The sequence below is a fragment of the Neophocaena asiaeorientalis genome, unplaced genomic scaffold (assembly GCF_003031525.2).
Source record: "Neophocaena asiaeorientalis asiaeorientalis breed wild unplaced genomic scaffold, Neophocaena_asiaeorientalis_V1.1 scaffold713, whole genome shotgun sequence".
NCBI lineage: Eukaryota > Metazoa > Chordata > Mammalia > Artiodactyla > Phocoenidae > Neophocaena > Neophocaena asiaeorientalis.
The window spans coordinates 1-21154 of record NW_020174925.1 but is presented as its reverse complement, the minus strand read 5'-3'; the positions used below and the strand labels follow the sequence as shown (position 1 = coordinate 21154).

At 35.1% G+C, this 21154-nt stretch overlaps 1 protein-coding gene across 1 annotated transcript; it reads right to left on the bottom strand.

Annotated features, from left to right (window-relative positions):
• Window positions 1-873: 873 nt before the first annotated feature.
• Window positions 874-20752, bottom strand: TERB2 (telomere repeat binding bouquet formation protein 2). Its single transcript, XM_024761368.1, has 7 exons — window positions 20682-20752; window positions 20484-20565; window positions 19553-19692; window positions 17266-17327; window positions 13646-13731; window positions 6324-6412; window positions 874-1022 (listed from the first exon to the last, which is right to left on the bottom strand). The coding sequence occupies exons 1-7, from the start codon at window positions 20743-20745 to the stop codon at window positions 880-882; spliced, it is 666 nt and encodes a 221-aa protein (XP_024617136.1). The 5' UTR covers window positions 20746-20752; the 3' UTR covers window positions 874-879.
• Window positions 20753-21154: the final 402 nt, after the last annotated feature.

Sequence of the window (21154 nt, the reverse complement as noted above, 5' to 3'; positions counted from 1 at the left end):
ATCTCAACACTATTTCAGCTTATTTAAAAGACAAGCCAAGCATGCTTGCTTGTTTCTGAGTCCCCTTTGCAGATCTGCTATTATATCTGACATAGACTACAGCATATACCATGTGGGAGAGTGGGGAAGCACTGGCCTGGAAAATCAAGAGGGTTGTGTTCCAGTCCTGGTTTAGCTCCCAGTTAGTCACTCTAAGCAAGACAACTTCTCAAGGCCTTCATTTTCTCATTAAAAACAAACAGGCTGGACTCAGTATTCTCTAAGGTCCTTTCCAGCGCTGTGATTCTATGGCGCCTTTTGGGTTCATTTCAGAAGACATAACACTTGTTTACATTAAATCACTTCTGATACATTTATTATCAGAAACTGTCCATACATGAAGTCTGAATTATTAAAATGTTTTACTTTTACTTTCTTACATATTTTTCAAGTCTGAAACAGTAATTCAAAACTCAACTATCGCGTTCTAATTTTTTAGTCAAAATAAGATGACCAGAATCATAAAACTTAGCATTTACAACATTAACCCTAGAAAAATATGCATAATTAATAGAACATTAAAGCCAAAAGAATATCTGACAGAGCGAGAGAGAAATTAAGACTTCTTATGAAGTATGTTTCATTGACAATTACTCCATAACAACTGTGCACTCAGAATTTGTGGACATAACCTTACAAGCAGGGGAAAAGTCCAGCTCAAATGTCAAAACACAGAGCCAAATGAATCTGAATTTCCTAAAGATACATTTTGAGGAAGAATGAATTCTTTATTCTCCATTTCCCCATCCCTCTGTCCCAAAGAGGAGAATTTAAAATTATGTACATCTTTGGCAATATTTTACAGAAAATAAATGCCGAGATAGAAGGACAATATTTAACTTAGTATTTCCTCTTCAATTCGTTTTTTATAGCAGACATGTTAATTTCATTTTGAACATGGTATGCCAAATAACCTGAACTTCCAGGAATGAAGTCATGTAGCTCCCCAAGAAATTTCTTCATGGCATCAATTGATATATAACCTACAGAATAAAATATATATATAGGAAATTCTATCATATTATCTGCTTTTCAATGTCTTTGACTTATTAGACAAGATTCCCAAAGAATGTTTTTAGAAAAGAAGTAAAAAGAAGAAATACCAGTGAGAAGATTCTCCGTGAAACTTGATAATTATCAGGGAACACCTTCCTCCCCCCTTCACCACTATTCCCCCAGGCTTCTACCTCCTTTTAAAACACAGATTCTTGATTTGCCACGTTGACTACAGAGAGTGTGATGTACAGGTTAGGGATGGAACATAAAAGTACCTAGACCAAAATAACTGGGACATGTGTTTGGCTTAGGATGTAATCACTTAGAATTACCTATCCAACTAGCTACTTAACAGCACAAACAGCTAGCTCATCTTCCCTAGTAGAGCAAGCGACACTTTCCTGCACTGCTAACACTGAGATAACAGTCTTTATTAAAAAACTAATAGGAAAATTGTTATCACTGCTTGGTCAACAAAGGTTACAGGTGTGAGGAATTCTGATGTCATTAATAATCTGAAATAGATATGAGAATCAAAAAGAAAACCTAGAATGGGGAGAGCTTAAGGACTCAATGACTTTAAGCAATATTTCCTTGATAGCAGTTGCTCATCTGAGTGATAATGTTTCATGTGTAATATATGTTTGTGGTTTATACTAAAGTTGAAACCTGGTTTAAAAGTAGATACTGTATGAAAAAAATTCTGGTAGAGCTCAGGGATGACTGAATTTAGACCACCACCATTATCACCAGGTTATCTATACAGTTTGATTGTTTATAATAATAGATAATAAATTCACAGTTAATAAATTAACTATGAAGCCAATCATATAAAATAGACTCGTATCTTTATTTCAATCATAGCCATTTACTTCAGAAAATCTTTTAAAGCACAATTACTATACTCCATATTGTTCATGGTCTTTGCCTAACAGCTAGATTTCTATGTAAAATAAACTAGCACATAAAAATATTAATGTTTAATTAATTGCACATATACACTGTGTGAAGTTTCTAAAGATATATATGAGGATACAAAATTTTTAAATAATGACCGTATTAATAAAAATATTCCTGTAAGTTAAAGAAGGATAGGACATTTATGCATAAAAATGGATTACTGTAGCAGTTTTGGAGTAGTTAGGAGTTTAGGCTGAAGTTCACATACACCCAATTTAAACTAGCTTAAACACAAGGGGAGTTTACTGGAAGGACATTGCCATATCAGTCAAACTATGAGGAAGGCAAACATATTGCTGGGAGTTGGAAATAACAAACATATTGCTGGGAGTCAGAAATAACTAGCACCAGCTCTCATGGCCATGTCACTAACCTCCAGTTTTTTCCTCTGCATGTTAGTTTCATTTTCCTCTCTTGACACAAGCTGGCTTTCCGTACATGGTAGAAAACATGCCCGCTGATAGCTCTTAAGTTTTATATCTTAGAGCTATGGTCACTTGAATAAGAATGACATGACTTGTTGCATTCCATGTCTAGAAATCCAGACAAAGAACTGTGATTGGCCCAGCTCAGATCAGGCATTCACTCCCAAACCAACTGTTGCGGGTAGGAGCAAGCTCATGTTTTAGAAAATGTAACCCAAATGAATTGGGAAGAAGAAAAGAGAGTTCTTAGGAAAGGCATTCTTGGTGGACAATTCCATATGAGTCTGTGGTAGCCAGCCCCCTCCAGATGGCCCTGAATGATCCCTATCTCCTGGTATTTATGAATTTGTGTAGTCTCCTCCTACTTTGTACTTGGGTTGGTCTATATGACCAGCAGCACTTGGCAGAAGTAATGATATGTCACTTCTGAGAATAGGATATAAAAAAGACATGGCTTCCGTCTCTCTTGGGCACACTCTTTCTCCCACTTGCATTTCACACTCTGAGGAAAGAAAGCTACCATGTTGTGAACAGCCCTATGGAAAAGTCCACTTGGTGAGGAGTCTAAGCCTTTTGCCAAAACCCAGCAAAAATCCAAGGCCTGCCAACAACCACATGCATGAGCTTTGAAATGGATTTTCCAGTCCCAGCTGTCCCTTGAAATAACTGCAGCCTGGCAAACAACGTGACTGCAACCTTATTAGAGATTATGAGACAGAAGTATCCAACTAAGATGCTCCAGGATTCCTGGCCCTCAGAAACTATGTAATAGTAAGTGTCCATTGTTTTAAACTGCTAAGTTTTGGAGCAATTTGTTACACAGCAATAGATAATTAATACAGTATCTACTATAAGTTCCCAAACTTTTAATTATCAGAATTTTTGTTTAAAAACTTTTGCCTGCAAGATATTTATCATTATTAGTAATTTTTTTCCTTTTATTAATCACACATGTAGCTGTTAATCAGAACTTTTTATCATGGGTAATAACCAGTGATATCAGACCTAGAGGATTTAATTCCAGTCAAAAACAAAAAACAGACCAAAAAAAAAATCCGTTGATATTTTATGGGACATTGGTAATGCCTGCATATATTTTTGGTTGTCACAACTTAGGGGTCACGGGGGTGGGGGAAGGTTTCTGGATGGGATACTACTGGCCTCTAGTGGGCACTGGCCTGGGTTGCCCTCTCCAACAAAGAATACCTGTCCTAAAATGCTGGCAGTTCCAGGACTGAGAAACCCTGTTCTACAGTATAGTCCAACTTGTACTTTCTAAAACCAAACATCTAATTAGTTTTATTTTAAGAGATTTAACATTCACTGAGTTGAACTCAACCCATTTTGAGGAAGAGACAGTCAAGGTATAGTCACAAAAATTGATACCACTGCCTAAATTAGAATTCTCACTCACTACATTTTCAATTAACACAAGATGATTTTCCCAACAAGAAGTTATTTCTTCCTGTACAAGCAGATGGGCATGACAAAAAAGGAAGGACTGTCACTTTACCTCAAAGTTAAAGACAAATGAATTATCTTTTTTTTTTTTGGCCATACTGTGCTGGATCTTAGTTCCCCAACCAGGGATCAAACCCGTGCCCCTGAAATGGAAGCATGGAGTCTTAACCACTGGACCACCAGAGAAGTCCCTGAATTATCTTTTTAAAAATGAAGCTTTCTTCCAAGAAAGTGTTATTTTAAAATTTAATTTAGAAATATAAAGAAGGAAGATAATTATTCAATTGCACAAATTAAAAAAATCAAAAATTTTACTTCTACTGATAAAATCAATACCAGCTTACCACAGGTTAAAATTATACTTTAAAGATTCTACTAATGATTATTTTTACAGTTCTTTTTTAGTTTGCTTTTATATAACACTGTCATGTCTTTTTGAACAGTCAGATGGCAATGAAACATAGAGCAACATTGTTACTTGTCCAAAACTAAGCATTTGTCTTTATTGTGTGGCTGATTTTAATATTTATCATTGATCTTTATAATATGTTATCAAACACTTGGTAAGTCCAAATGAACAAAAGATATTTAGTACCTGGTGATGGAGTTGCCTGAAGCAAAATCAATACCAGTACTATACCACAACCATGGTTTAAGGTACCTACACTTTATCTGAATATGTAGGTGTAAGGATAAATCTAGGCAGCAATCAGCTACTCCCAGTCTTAGTACTTAAGTACAGTTGACTCACCAGTAAGGCTGGGGTTAAGGGTGCCAACCCACCCTGTAGTCGAAAATCCACTAATAATGTATAGCTAGCCCTGGGGATTCAAGGTTCCTCTTATCTGTGGTTCTACTTCCACAAACTCAACCAACTGAGGATTATGTAGAACTCTAGCATTTATTATTGAAAAAAATCCTCTTATAAGTGGACCCTCATAGTTCAAACCCATGTTGTCCAAAGGTCAACTGTACTTCTACTTAGTTCATTGTCCTTTGGAGTCAACAATTGCTCCTAAGAGTTCCAAAACTGACTTTTCTACTACCACAGTTGGATAGAAGTTTTCTTTGATGTCTCCAACACTCAGCCCAAAACTACACATTAAACGTTCTTTTTGAAGTGCTTTTCTGAAAGCTATTTTACATTACTCAAATGAACAGAAGAAAAAAAATAATAAAACAAATGGCTAGACAAATTGGTTAGAATGAACAGTAATATGAGAGAAGACATTTAGGAATTTGTGAACCAGCTGCAAGAGGTAGTTTTGACACTGCTAAATAAAGAGAAAATGATAAATGTACAAATGATTTTATAATGAAATGTCAAAAAGCCTATACTGTTTAATTGCAGTGTCTTAAAAACAATTTTTTTAAACCCTCTATTTTTAAAATTATCGATGACCCTGATGAATACTACCCAGATCAAATTATCCAAATATTATTTCCTTATCTCACCTCATGTAGCACTATCCAAATCCCAATGGTCACTTTTCAACTAGTTCCCTTGTTTGCACCCTCTCAATGTCAGCCTCAGTTAGCTGTCTTCTCTTTATGTTGGGCACTAGGAAACCCAAATATGGAGTCCATTGACACCTGGGTGATCCATGAAAGAGTTTCTGGGCATATGTGAGCCTCTTTAAATTACATGTAAATTTGTGTGTTATGTTTGTGTGTGTGTATGCTTAGGGAAAGGGACTTATGTTTCATCAGATTCTCAAAGGAAACTATAATTAGAATTGTCCATACAATTAATCTTCCAAATTGGGACACTTAAGAGTAAAGCAGAAACTAACACACCACTGTAAAGAAATTATACTCCAATAAAGATGTTAAAAAAATAAAAAAGAGTAAACGCTAATGCCAGGACAACACGCATAAATTGGGACTGTCTTATGTAAACAGGGGTGTGTTTTCACCTTACCCATAGACCAGGATTTTTTTTAAACATCTTTATTGGAGCATAATTGCTTTACAATGGCGTGTTAGTTTCTGCTTTATGACAAATTGAATCAGCTATACATATACATATATCCCCATATCTCCTCCCTCTTGCGTCTCCCTCCCACCTTCCCTATCCCACCTCTCTTGGTGGCCACAAAGCACCAAGCTGATCTCCCTATGCTATGTGGCTGCTTTCCAGTAGCTATCTATTTTACATTTGGTAGTGTATATATGTCCATGCCACTCTCTTACTTCGTCTCAGCTTACCCTTCCCCCTCCCCGTGTCCTCAAGTCTATTCCCTACGTCTAGGGGCAGGACAGGTCAGCATTTTAACACAGAAAATATGGAGCCTATCTTTGGATTAGTTCTGCAGATGAATTTATTTAACGTGTGAATGATGTCTTCTATTAGCATGTATAATAGAGGGGGCTCTACTTTGTACAAAATATTCCCTTGTTTCTTGCCTACTTGGGTTGACTCTAAATTTTATTTTAAATTACCTGTTACCATGTTGTTCACTGGATAATTCTGAAGAGGGAAGTACATCTGCTTTTCTACAATTGGAGTCCTTATAAAATGCTTTTCTGTGCTATAAAATATAGAAACACATAGAAAGTCATGTTTATATTTTTTTGGACTTGTTTTACAAATGAGAAATGATTCCAGTCAATATATATAGCAATCTAATTGCTCTGTGATCAGACTTCAGTCTTACTGGGTGAAAACGTTAACTATGAACTTCTTTGTGCTTCTAAGTAATACAAGGGCCCATATAGATATTTTTGGCTTTCTGGGCTGTTTCATAAAACAAATATTTACTGAGTAAATACAGACGTGGGTCTTTTTCTCAATATTTTTGAAAGTATAATAATGCAATAATACTTTATAATTAGATAAAAAACAGATATACATATGTAATCTCAAATATGCTAAAAGAAAAGGCTCCATTTTAAATAATCACAGCATTTATTATTATTCAGTGTTCAAATAACTGGAACTCTATTAATTCGTATTTCCACACTTTAAAATAAATAAAAAATGATGTCTGGGAAAATCATGAGGTATACTAAGTGACTTCTGAGTTAAAAAGAAAAAAAGTTAAATTATTCTGAGTGTGGTTGTATAGTATATAATTAATTATATTCTAATTTTTAAAGAGCTAAGCAGTTTTCAACTAAAATATCCTATTTTCTAACTGCCAAATAACAATTTACTATATTTAGACTACATATAATCCATAGATAATACAATTGTATGAAAATAAAAACCTTAATAAAAAATTGGAGTCATCCTTAAATTTATTTTCCTAAAAATTCTAAAATTACACTGAGTGATAACAAAGGTTTTACTTTCAATTTGTTTAAAAGTTAGAGTTCATCTAAACTCTTCTAAAAGAAACCATAGCTCAGTTAGGATGAGATCCTACAAATAAAGCAAAACAATATTCCCAGAAAACTCAGGGACTAAACAAGGATACCCATTATCATTGTTATTATTTGTCATGGCTCTAAAATTTCTGGCCAAGCAAAAAGAGATGAGGGAGGGGAGAGAAAGAAATGGAAGAGATATCTAGTGAAATGGAAGAGTTATATAGTGAAACGGAAGAAGAAATAGTTTCATTATTAACAAATGATATAAACGTGTACCCTGAAAAGCCAAGAGAATCAACTGAAATATTTTTAGAATCTTAAAGATTCCAAGTGGGTAAATATAAGACAAATACCCCCAAATAAATGACTTTTCTATGTCAGCAATAACTAATGAAGGAAGAAATGATCCAATCCACAATAGCAACAAAATTCATAAAAATCTAGGAATAACATAATAAGCAGTTTCTGATTCTATCTGTAGAAAAATCAGGAAACTTTACTAAGATATAGAAAAGAAAAATAAAGAAAAACAAAAAAGCATTGTTTTGGATAGCAATACTGAAAATTATAAAGACATCAATTCTTCTCAACCTTTAATACAATTCTTCTCAACCTTTAATACAATTCTCAATAAAATCCCAAAGGGATTTTAGTGTTTAAGAAAAAAATAATTCTAAAATTCACATGAACAATCACATGTTAGAAGATCTAATAGGAGGCAAGAACAAATTTACAACAGAATGAAAAAGAAAACCTAGGAATAATCTTAAAAGAAGTATAAGATTTATATGAAGGAAATATGAAAGTGTTTTTTAAGGGCCACAAAAGAAAACTTGAACAAGTAAGGAAAAAAATACCATTTTCTCAGATAGGAAGATTCAGCATCAAAGTCTCCCTAAATTAATCTATATTTTTTTGTAATGTCACTAAAAATAACAACAGAAGTTTTTGTTTTAATATGAACAAGCTGGTTCCAAAACTCAGATGGAAAAGTAAACCAGGAAGAATAGTTAACTAAGAAAATTTGGAAAAGAGTAAGGAGGAGGAACTAGCTCTAGATATTAAATCATATTATAAACAACTGAAACAGAATGGCACTGTTGCATGACAAATTAATGGAATAGAATATAAAGTCCAGAAATAGACCCAGATACTTATGTGGATTTAACCTAGGATAAAGGTGGCATTTCAGTAGAGTGGGGAAAAAGATGAATTATTCAATCAATAGCCAAGAGTAGGTAACTATCTGAAAAAAAAAAAGAAGGTGGATCGCCACCTCATATCTTAGACCAAGATATATTCCAAACGTATCAAAGATTTGAATTTAAAAATAAAGAAATCACTAAGAAGAAACCATAGCAAAATAATAGTAATCTTAGAGAAGACTTTCCTAATTATGACATAAAACTCAAAAAGCCATTAAAGAAAATATTAATAAGAATGAATACATATAGTAAAAAATTTCTGCATGCAAAATCCAACATTTTTAAAGTCAAAAGACAAACATAAGCTAATAACTGTAATTTATTTCACAAAAAATTCATTCTCCTAAACGTAAAGGGTTCTTGCAAAAAAATAAAAGTCAATAGAAAAACGTGCAAAGGATATGAACAAACAGTTCACAGAATAGGAACTATAAATGGTTCTTAAACATATGAAAAGACATTCAACCTCACTCATAATGGCAATTCAGACAAAAAACTAGAGTGAGATACCACTTTATATCTATCAGATTAGGAAAGACCAAAACATATGTTAGCACACTGTGTTGGAGAAAGTATAGAAGAAAGAATGGTGACTAACCATCCCAGTTTACCCTAGATTGAGGGATTTCTCAGGACATGGGCTTTTCAGTGCTAAAACCAGGACAGTCCCAAACAAACCTGGATGGCTGGTTACCCTAGCCTGGAAAAGGTACTTAAATACACAAACAATAGGAATGTAAACTGGTTTAACCTCTATGGAAGGCAATTTGACAATGATTGTATCAGGGATACAAAATGTATATGCCTTTTGACCTAGCAATTCCCCTTCTAAGAATTACCCTAAAGACACTCGCACACATGCAAAATGACATTACATGATCAATCACTGAAGCACTGTTTTTAACAGCAACTTAGAAATTACCTGAAAGTCCAGTAAAATAGGAGACTAGTTAAATAAATTATGGTAATCCATACAATAAAATACTACACAGCACAAAAATGAAAAAGCTCTTTATGTAGTAATACGGAATGATCTCCAAGGTAAATTATTAAGAGAAAAAAGGCAAGGTGCTGAACAATGTTTATAGAATATTACTATTTGTGAAGTAGTATATGCATATATAAGAAACTGATAACACTGGTTGCCTCTGAGAGGGAAACTGGCTATCTAGGAGCCAGTATATTTCATAGTTACCCCTTTTGTGTATCTTGGATTTTGAATCATATGAATATATTTCCTAAAAAATAATTAAAATTTGAAAGTAGAAAGATAATAAGTAGGCATGAAGAACTAAGGAAGAGAATTTTAAAAGGAGAGTACTCTGTTATAAAGCAGAAACTAACACACAATTGTAAAGCAATTATACTCCAATAAAGATGTTAAAAAAAAAATTCCCTGTGCTATACGGTAGGTCCTTGTTGACGATCTGTTTTATATAGAGTGTGTATGTTAATCCCATGCTCCTAATTTATTCCTCCCCCCACCTTTCCCCTTTGGTAACCATAAGTTTGCTTTCTATGTCTGTGGGTCTGTTTATGTTTTGCATATAAGTTCATTTGTATCATTTTTTTTAGATTCCACATATGAACAGTATCATTTGAAATAAATAAATAAATAAAAATAAAAGGAGAGTAATGAGTTTGGTATTTACTTGCCTTGTCAGCTATTAAAATACATAAAGTTATATAACTTAAAAGAATATTATGTTGATATCAAAATAGATCCATAGATTAATGGAATAAAACAAATAGTCTAAAAACATATCTCCAGACATTAAACACAACATATGAGAATGGAAATCACATCAGTTGGAGATAGATTTATTCTTAAAAAACTGGTGGAAAATTCTTATTTGTAAGACAAAAATAAACTTCGATCTTCACCTATTACCATACATCAAAATAACTATCTGCAGAATTAAAAACCAATTTGATACCTGAATGGGAAAGGACTTTTCTGAACATAAAAGCAATAGAAGAAATAATAAAGGAAAAGTGATTAGTTTAACAATGTAAAAACTCAAAGCTTGTATCTCTAAAAAATATAAGCCAGAGAACAATCTGAGGAAATAATGTGACAAACTGGCAAAAGGATAATATAGCTAAAAATGTCAGACAAGTTGATAAGAAAAGCAATAACTCCCAATAGAAAATGGAGAAAGGATAAAAACAAGTCACAGAAAAGAAAATGTAAAATGCTAATAAATTCAAAAAGATTCAAACCTACTAGTAATCAAAGAAAAATGCAAATTAAAACAAGATGCTGGGCTTCCCTGGTGGCACAGTGGTTGAGAGTCCACCTGCCGATGCAGGGGACACGGGTTCGTGCCCTGGTCCGGGAAGATCCCACATGCTGCGCAGCGGCTGGGCCCGTGAGCCATGGCTGCTGAGCCTGCGCATCCGGAGCCTGTGCTCCACAACGGGAGAGGCCACAGCAGTGAGAGGCCCGCGTACTGCAAGAAAACCCCACAAAAAACAAGATGCTATTTTTCATCTATTAAATTAGCACAAGCCTTCTTATTAATACTCAATATACTGATGAGGATGTGGTGAGACCAACACTGGTGGCAGTTTTAAATTTGTACTTTTGAGGGAAGCAACTGACAATAGGCATCATGGTCTTTAAAAACACTCATACCTCATTAATACTGTAAATTCCACATTTGAGAATTTACATTAAGAAAATTATCAAGGGAATTCCCTGGTGGTCCAGTGGTTAGGACTCTGTGCTTTCACTGCCAAGGGCCCGGGTTCTATCCCTGGTTGGGGAACTAAGATCCCACAAGCTACGTGCCACGGCCAAAAGAAAAAAAAATCTAAAAAGTAGAGAAAGATTTATTTTTAAAAAGATGCTCATGAAGGTGCCACAAGAGTAACAAATTGTAATTTTTTTAAAAAAAAATTAAAGGAAGGCGGTTAAACAGACTATAAGATTATGCCATATACAGCCATTACAAATCATATTAAATAAGGTTTTTCAGAATGGGGAACTGGCCATAGAATATTAAATGGAAAATCAAGAGACAGACTATATCTGCAGTCTGACCTCAACTCTGCTTAATGTGTATGTCTATATAAAGCTAGCAAGAAATGTACTAATGTTGATGGTGGTTATCTGAGTGGTGGGTTTGCTTATAATTTAAATTTTCTTTATTCTTTTCTTTTTTAGTAGTTTTTCTTTTTTTAGCATTTTCCATCTTGACAAATTACATGCATTATATTTATAATAAAATAATTAAGAACAAGAAAAATAAGCAAAAATTCATGCCATTTTCAGAAGATCTGGGAACTTACTGGGAAAGGAAAACAGCATAGTGATTAAGAGTTTGGACTCTGGATCAGCTAGAGTCGGTGTCAAATTATGTTCACTACTTAAATAATACTGGGTGAATTATTTAGCTCTCTGAACCTGTTTCCTCAATTGTAAAACGAGGCTAATGCTATTTAACTATCTTATAAGGTTGTGAGAATCAAATGAAATACTGTGAACTGCTTAGCTCACAAATGTCTTGTATTTGGCAAGTGTTCAAAAACTAGCTCACCACTTAGTGTTCACTATCACTAGTAGCATGCCAAAAAAATAAACTTCGAGTAGGGACAAAGTGTATTTTATCTATGTTTGCACTGCACCCTCTGGTGGTTCTACAAAGAAAAAGGCTCTAAGTAGACACCTACTCTATTTTTGTTGTTGTTATTGGAAAATACTGGACATATTTTCCCCAGATTTGTAAGCCCTCTTTGTATATTAAGGAAAATAGCCTTTGTCAAATACTTTTTCAAGTGTATATTTTTCTTTTGTCTTGGTTTATGGTATTTTTATTTCCATGTTCAAGTTTAAAATATTTTTGGTAGTCATATTATCAATCTTTTCCTTATGCTTCTGCATTTTGCAGGACAACCATTTCTTTTTTCTTTTTTTTTAATTCTTTTTTTTAAATTTATTTGCTTGTGCCGGGTCTTAGTTGCGGCACTCGGGATCTTTAGTTGTGGCATGTGGGATATTTTAGTTGCAGCATTCAGGCTCTTAGTTGCAGCATGCAGGATCTAGTTCCCTGACCAGGGATCAAACGTGGGCCCCATGCATTGGGAGTGGAGTCTTAACCACTGGACCTCCAGGAAAGTCCCAGGACAACCATTTCTTGAAAAAAAAAAAAAAACATATATATATCTGATGTCTTTCCAAGTCAAGTGAATCACTGGGAGTTATTTTACTTTTTAATTTCTATTTCCCATTCTTCTCTTACAAGGTCACTTAGGATAACCATTTTCTCCTACTTGTATTTCATTTTTCTTCCTCTCCTTATCAGCTTCTTATCTCAGAAACCATAACAAGTTCAAAGGAGTGCTATACATACAGATCCCAAAGACCTAGAATATGGATACTCAAACCCAAGTGGTGGATTATCTAGAAGTCATAGGACCATGAAGCAATAGTTTACTAAACTTAAAATAATTAAATATAAAACTTTGTGTTAAATCAGAAAATAACATTTCAAATTAAAGAAAAACAGGAGGTACAAAAGGTATAAAAAATTATGAGAAAAAACTTAAAATTAAAAAACTATATAAATTAAACTCATTAATTCTTATATTGAAGAAAGATCATTTTTATTTCAGCAGCTAAATACCAGACTTTCATATAGTTAATGCTCCCTATGAACATATGAAAACCACTGAACTGGAAAATACAGAATTAGGACTAGATAACGAGTAAGTCTGAAACAAGGGGGCCTCTCAGAGATTGGACCTAACACGATGGCAAGTCCATGTCTGTTTGTCTTTTAAGATATAATTTTAATTTCTTAAACCAAAGTAGCCACTTTACGAACAATTTGGGAAGGAAAGGGGGAAATCACCCAGAACTTCCAATCCTAATAAAATTACTGCTAATATTTCTTTCTTTCTTATTATAATACATAGTTTAAAAATAATGTAACAGTGATCAAAATATACATAAAATTTTTGTTTATTTTCTGCAAGGATAGTCTAGCATAATAGTTAAATGCATGCATTCTGGAATTAGACTGACTCAGTTCAAATCCTGCTTCTTCCCATTTAGTAAAAGTTTGTATGACTTTGGGCAAATTACTTAATCTATATATACTTGATCTCTTTTTCTGTAAAATGGCAATGGTGATAATGATATCAGTCTCATAAGATGACTGTGAAAATTAAATGAGATAAACACACAGTGTTCAAAGGTGTCTATACGTAATTGAATATTAGTGAAGTATACAAATTCAGTACCTTTTAGATAATTCTTTTTTGTGATCTGTTGCTAGTACACTGCTTTCCCTAAGGGTCTTTATTTCATTTGGTGTTACTTCATCATGCTGAGGAGAGTAAAAGAAATCACATTTAAAAAAATCAGCACACCAATGATGCAATCAATAATTTTTTTAAAAAAGTAAAGAAAAAAATTGGCAATATATATCAAGAGTCACAAAAATATTTATACACTCAGGTCCATCCCATCTAGCTTGGTGGGAAAAACTCACAAAATTTTGTACACACACACATACACACACAGAATTATATTATATATTTTTAGAGATACGTAAAGAAAGAAGACCAGGATTTTTAAAATATCAGCTGTGTTTGTATTAGATAGTAAAACTGACTGATTTTATTCTCTTTTTGATTTTTTCAAATTTTCCCTAATGTGGTCATATTACTTTTTAGTTAAAAAAAATAAGGAAACAAAAAAAAGTATTATTAATTTAAACTTTCTTAAAACCCTTGACTTGAAAACTCCTAGGCTTCCTGTGAGCTACAAATCAAAAATATGAAGTAAGCTGAACAAATTAAGTTTCCCCTTAAAAATTAAAGTGGAGTATTTAGCTATGAAGTTACAAAAGAACTAAATGTATATTAAGCTTTTCCAAAAGATTATGTGAAAGTGACTGACCTCAGATACTGGTACCTATCACATAATATGTTTACTTAATATGCCATTAGGAAATTTCTATATTTGGTCACAAATCCACTCCAAACAATAATAATGTTCCCCAAATTACCTTCCAGGTTTACCCTTTATAAAAAATATTTATTTCTTTATTTGGCTGCATCAGGTCTTGGTTGCAGCGTGAAGGCTTGTCTGTGGCTTCTCTCTAGCTGTGGCACGTGGGCTCTAGAGCTTAGCTGCCCGTGGCATGTGGGATCTTAGTTACCTGACCAGGGATTGAACCCACATACCCTGTATTGGAAGGCGGATTCTTAACCACTGGACCACCAGGGAAGTCCCCAGATTTACCCTTATTATTGCCATTGGATGAAGTACCTTCTACTTACATATTCCATGGATACATTATTATAATTGGATAATGTTCAACATCAATCAATATTTGAAAGAAGAAAATCCTTTATCGTATAATCATACAATTTCTAGAGTCAACAGTCAGTACAGGCATGTGCTACTAATTTTTTAGTAGAAAAAAACATTGGATTGGGTTGGAGCTGAGAAAATCTGGTTCCACTTTGCTAACATCTGGTTATGTGAACTAAGTCAGGTCTTTACCTTCTTACCTCAGTTTTCTCATTTCTAAAACAGAATGATTAAATTAACGAACTTTAAGGGTCTTTCGGTATACTCAATAATTATTATCAAATAATAACCATTCTACCACCACTCATGTCCCTGGAAACACTCTGACAAGTCAAGGATTAGATATTTGATCCTTAGTACAACATAGCCAACGATACTAAAAGAGCTATTATTTTCAGATGATGACACTTTGGGAAGAAATAACAAGTTAATGAAAGGAATACAAAATGCATAAATTAATTGCTGGGCTTTAGACATAGAGATTTTCTCTCTTTTTATTTTGAAAAAATTCAAGCTTACTGAAAAGTTAAAGAATAATACAATAAGTACTATATACCTTTTGCCCAGATTCACAAAGTGTTAACATTTTTGCCACCCTGCATGCCCTCTCTCTCTCATTTTTTATTTTTGCTGGACCATTTGAAAATATTTGCAGATATTATGACATTTCACTCAATCTTTAGCATGCATTTTCTAAAAAAAAACAACATTATTTTATCATTTTAATACCACTATCATAATTAAGAAAATTAACATTAACTCAATATCACCTAATATATACATTGCATATTTAAATTTTTCCAACTGTTCTCAAAATTTCTTTTTTTAAATTAAAAAATCCAAAAAAAAAAAAAATTAAAAAATCCACAATCCATTCAAGGTTCATACATCACATTTGGTTCTTATGTCTCAATCTAGAACAGTCTTCCCTGTTTTTTTTTTGTTTTTTTATGACATTGTTTTAAAGAGTCTAAGCCTGTTAGTTGCTTTGTGACATGTTCTATAACCTGGAATTATCTGAGTATTTACTCATGATTAGATTCACAATTTTGAACAAGAACACTACAAGATAATATTGTGTACTTTTCTTTTTTTGGCACCATGAGGTGGGCGAGATCTTATTTCCCCGACCAGGATTCGAACCGGGGCCATGGCAGTGAAAGTGCCAAGTCTTAACCACTGGATCCCCAGAGAATTCCCTATATTGTGTACTTTTTATTATATCACATCGAGCTGAACATAACAAGAGGTTGTTCCAATATTGATGATGCTAAATTTTATCAGTTGGTTATGGTGGCATCTGCCAGGTCCCTCCATTGTAAAGGTACAAGCATTGCTTGCCTTTGTAATTAATAAGTAATCATCAATGAAGTGATCATTTTAGATCATGATTTTAACACCCATTAATGACACTTGCCTAAACCAATTATTTTACTGGGGGTGGTACAGTGCGAATTTTCTATTCTATCATCCTTTCTTTGTTTATTACCTTTTATTCTGAAAGGAAATTTTCCCTTATCCCACCCTTTCCTTCCTTCCTTCCTTGCTTCCTTCCTTCTTCCTTTTCCACCTTTCTTCCTCCTTTCCTTCCTCTGTTCTTCCTTTTTTCTTTCTTTATGCTTTTGGAGTATCACTATTGAATCACGGATTTTTTTTTTAATTTAATGTATGGGCTTCCCTGGTGGTGCAGTGGTTAAGAATCCACCTGCCAATGCAGGGGACACGGGTTTGAGCCCTGGTCTGGGAATATCCCACATGCCGCGGAGCAACTAAGCCTATGCGCCACAACTACTGAGCCTGCGCTCTACAGCCCGGAAGCCACAACTACTGAGCCTGTGTGCCACAATTATTGAAGCCCGTGCGCCTAGAGCCCGTGCTCCGCAACAAGAGAAGCCACCGCAATGAGAAGCCCACCCACCACAACGAAGAGTAGCCCCCACTCGCTGCAACTATAGAAAGCCCGTGAGCATCAACAAAGACCCAATGCAGCCAAAAATAAATAAATTTATATTTTAAAAAATTAATGTATTATAATCCATTATTCTTTTTGATGCTCAAATTATCCCAAATTTGGCTTTGCATAAAGATTCTGAAGTAAGTCACAAGCATAGGCAAATTTGAGGCAGGATGGCAAAAGCTAAAAAACTTTCAGTATTGCACACATTTATTAAGGGGTATTATTCATAACATTTAACAAATGTTACGACACAGGAATTAATCAAACAGCATCCACACTGGCAGTAAAGAACTGGTAAACACTGTGTACCTATTACTCCCTTAATATTACTGATATTTTCAAGTTTTTTCAAATTTTCAAGTTTTTACGTGAATAATTTTATTCATATAAAAATATCTCAATTTTACTAAGGTACTAGTGTAAAAATAATGTCAAACTAGATATGTTCAATAAAAGCATGTCCTTTAAGTTCCTTACTCTGGGTCATTGGTGCTAACATATCACAAGTAAGCATTTTTAAGATTACATTGCTTCCAAAATTTTTGAAACTGTAGATTCTAATCGAGCACCTTAATTTACTCTTACCTTTTCTATCAGAGAATGTTGGTCTTGTTCCCAAATAAAACTACCAATTTTTCTTCTTATTTCTGTAGTAAGAAAAACAAATCCAATACTGTTTTTTGAAAAGTAACTTTGTAGAATTTTCTGAATTTTGTTTAGGTTTCAAATTTCTAAGTCAGTATTATTCCACTTGCATCAAAAGTACCTAAGATACTTGTTTAAAATGCAGATTCTTATTGAACCAGATCATTGAGGAGAAGCTGGGGAATTGCATTTCTAACAAACTCTCCAGATGACTCCAGTGCATTATGAGAATCATTGTTGTAAACTTTCTTAGCTGTAATACATATCTTCATCCGATGTCAGTGTCTTTAGGCCAAGCATTATAAAGAAGACAACTGTCTAGTCAAAATAAAAGGCATAGGGCTTCCCTGGTGGCGCAGTGGTTGAGAGTCTGCCTGCCGATGCAGGGGACACGGGTTCGTGCCCCGGTCCGGGAAGGTCCCACATGCCGCGGAGCAGCTGGGCGTATTCCATGGCCGCTGAGCCTGCGCGTCCGGAGCCTGTGCTCCTCAACAGGAGAGGCCACAACAGTGAGAGGCCCGCTTACCACAAAAAACTAAATAAATAAATAAAAGGCATAAAATTCCTGAATCTGTAGAGTGCTTCAAGAATTTACTTCGTTAAAAAAGAGGTTGGATGAACAACATGTCTAGTGGCCGTGGTAGTACAGGAATTCTACAATGCTCAGCATGTCAAAGGACTATGAAATTATCTTAAATCAATGATCTCAAAAGTTTCCACAGTAGCCCACTCAAGGACAAAAAGTTAACATTCCTCTAGACCTAAGCTGTCCAATATAGCAGCCACTAGACTAGATACATATTGAGATGTGTGGCTAGTCCAAAATGAGACGTGCTGTAAGTTTAAAATAAACAATGGATTTCAAATCCAGTATCAAAAAAGAATGTAAAATTTATCAATACTTTTTATATTGATTATATATTGAAATGATAATATTTTAGATACATTAGGTTAAATAAAACATTTCTTAAAATTAACTTCATCTCTTATTAGTTTTAATGTGGGTATTAGAAAATTTTAAATTAGTATGTGGCTTACACTTGCTTGTTTGCCTCTCACATTTCTACTAGACAATCCTGGTCTAGATGAATAATAATGCTTACTTTTCATTTTTAAAAAGGATCATGATTTTTTTTTTAAAAAATTGAATGCATTTTAATGTAAGATGCTAAACACAAAGACTTAATAGGAGTGATAATTTAAAATTAGATCAGATAGTCATTCCACAATATAAGTTCCCTGAAGGTGGGTATTCTCTGATTTGCAGTTTTTGAGTAAATCAATTCTCCTATCCAGTCATTAATTTATTTGCATAACCACTTAGAACAATTTATTTTTATAAATTATAACTAGGTCTCACCAGGACATCAACTATAGAAGGAACCCAATCTTTGGGGTTTCCAAAGCTCTTCTGTAGAAACATTTTTCAAGTTTTTTTGTTTTTTTTTAAATACTCTGCTCACTGGGAATTTTTACTACTATCAGTCTGTCTTTCTAGGGATGGACACATACACATCGAAAAACACATCAAGAATTGAATAATGCAAGACCTAGAAAAATGGGATATTTAAAGTTAGTCCATAAAAGATAGGTAGGATTTGGACAGAACAGGATAAGAAAGGGGGTTCCAAGCAGGGAAAACTAAAAGGACCAATCTCAGAAGCAATTTATTCACTTGCCCTTTACTTGATAGGGTTGCTGAAATAATTAATGTGAAAGTACTTTCAATAATATAAAGAACAATATAAATATATGGGTTTATTATCACACTGAATCTTGAAATATCAGGAAAAACATCCAGAAAAATAATGGTGGATTCAAAACTAGCAACGAACATTTATTATATACTCACAGGTCAGACTACTTAATATATTATCTCATTTTATCTTCAAAACAACTCGGGAGGTGACAAAATTAGTAAGTGTTGGATCCTAGCCAGTGAACACTGTGAGGACAAGATCTGTATCTTACTCACCACTGAATCCCCAGCACCTTGGTTGAAACGTGGCACACAATAAGAGCTCAATAAGAGCTCAGTGAACGTGTGAATGAATGATAAACAAAGCGAGGATGCACACCCAAGGCAATCTGATCCAAAGTACATGCTTTTCTATTTATATTAAATGATACAAAACACAAAAATCTCTGAGAACAAAGATCAGTAAAGTTGGGTGACATAGCTGGATTTGGCAGTCTAACAGAGATTAGATGAAAGATCTTTGCTCACCTTTTTGAAGGCATTCAGGAGGAAGAATAAAATGACCTAAAGCCACCGAGTTTTTTATTTCAGCATTAGCTACTGCAGAGAGATAGCAGGCGTGAAAAACTGTAGCATTATCTTCTATGTAATCAAGACTCTGATATATTCTAGGAGAAAGAAAGGAAATATTTGAAATTATGAAATGAACAAGAATGTATTCAACATTTCAAAACAGAATTAATGAACGGAAAGAGAATTATTGGTAGGTAATCAGGAGACTGGGGGCAGGGGAGTGAAGGGGTGAGAAGGGGATCAGCCAGGACGGTGATCAGACGTCTGTTTTGTAAACATAATCGGACCGCAATGTGAAGGGGGATCACAGGTGGACAGATTGGAGGCACAGCAACCTCTCAGATAGACTACTGTGATTTGGGGGTAAGAGGTAATTTACGGTGTATACTAAGATAGTGGCAGGAAGAACAAAGAACATTTACAGGGGCACAATCCATGGTGTTTGGTCATGGATTAATTGGATTAATTAATGGATTAATGGGGATAGGGGTTATTATTCAAAAGAAACTACCAAGGTTTTAAGTTTAAGAACACAGCAGCTGGTACAGGTATGAGAGGCAATCAGGAGATTTGGTTTAAACATGTTGAATATGAGGGTCCTTCAAGGCGCCACGGGGATGTGGGAGATTCAAATGGAAACACACCACTGGAACTCGGGAAAAGATTTGAGGACTAGGTAGGAAGCCATGCCATTGCGGCAGAAAAGAGAGGAGAAAGGTTAGCTATTCCCACGCCTACTTCCTCCCCGCACATCTAGGACTGGACTGAAAACTTGCTCGTTTCCAGTATCTTCCTATTATCAATATTTATTAGTGGACTGCAACGTCTATCTCCAACTCCTGGCTCCTCATGACCCAAAAGGTACTGCCAGGTGGGCTTCAGGTACCTCAGCGTGTCTGGGTGTGAGGCATCGCAGCTGAACAAGAAATCGGCGGCCCTCGGGTCACTGATGGTCCCCCCTTCGGCCACTGTGGAGGCAAGAGCACAGGGTAAGCCCATCAAGTGTCCTGCGGCCAAGGTACCAGAGGGAGGAGGGGGTGCTCCCCTCCCCACCTCACCCACCCGCTTCTGCCCAGCTTCCTACCCCAGAACTGCCTCAGGTTGCAGCTGACGCTGCGGCAGAACCAAGCTCGCTGCCCTTGAAACATGGCGCCGCCTCACAAGCGAGGACGTGGGGGGAGGGGGCCAGGAGTCGAGATCACTGATTGGTCGGACGTCCGAAGCCAGCTCCATGATTGGTTCTCAGAGTAATGGGCGGGGAAAGCCTGAGGCGCAAAGGAGAAAGTTCCCGTCGCTGCCAGCCAGTGCGCACCAGCTCATGGTATTGTGAGGAGGCCTGTCAGCTTCCCCGGACTCGGTGGAGGACGGAGGTCAGTCGTGCTTGTGAAATTTAAACCCTAAGTATTAACAAAGTTGTTGTGCTGTGTTATTATTTTGAAGCAAAACTCATTTTATCACTTCATCTATAAATGTTTCAGCTGGAATCTCTAAAAGATGAAGACTTCTTAAAAAACAGTATCATAGGGGCTTCCCTGGTGGCGCAGTGGTTGAGAGTCC

Bases quoted from the DNA above. Each gene is read 5' to 3' on its own strand.
- TERB2 (XM_024761368.1), bottom strand. From the start codon at position 20,745: ATGTTTCAAGGGCAGCGAGCTTGGTTCTGCCGCAGCGTCAGCTGCAAC. The intron at 19,693-20,483 runs GTACCTGAAGCC...TCTTTCTCCTAG, and splicing joins TCACACCCAGACACGCTGAG to AATATATCAGAGTCTTGATT. The intron at 13,732-17,265 runs GTAAGAGTAAAT...TACTCTCCTCAG, and splicing joins AACATTCTCTGATAGAAAAG to CATGATGAAGTAACACCAAA.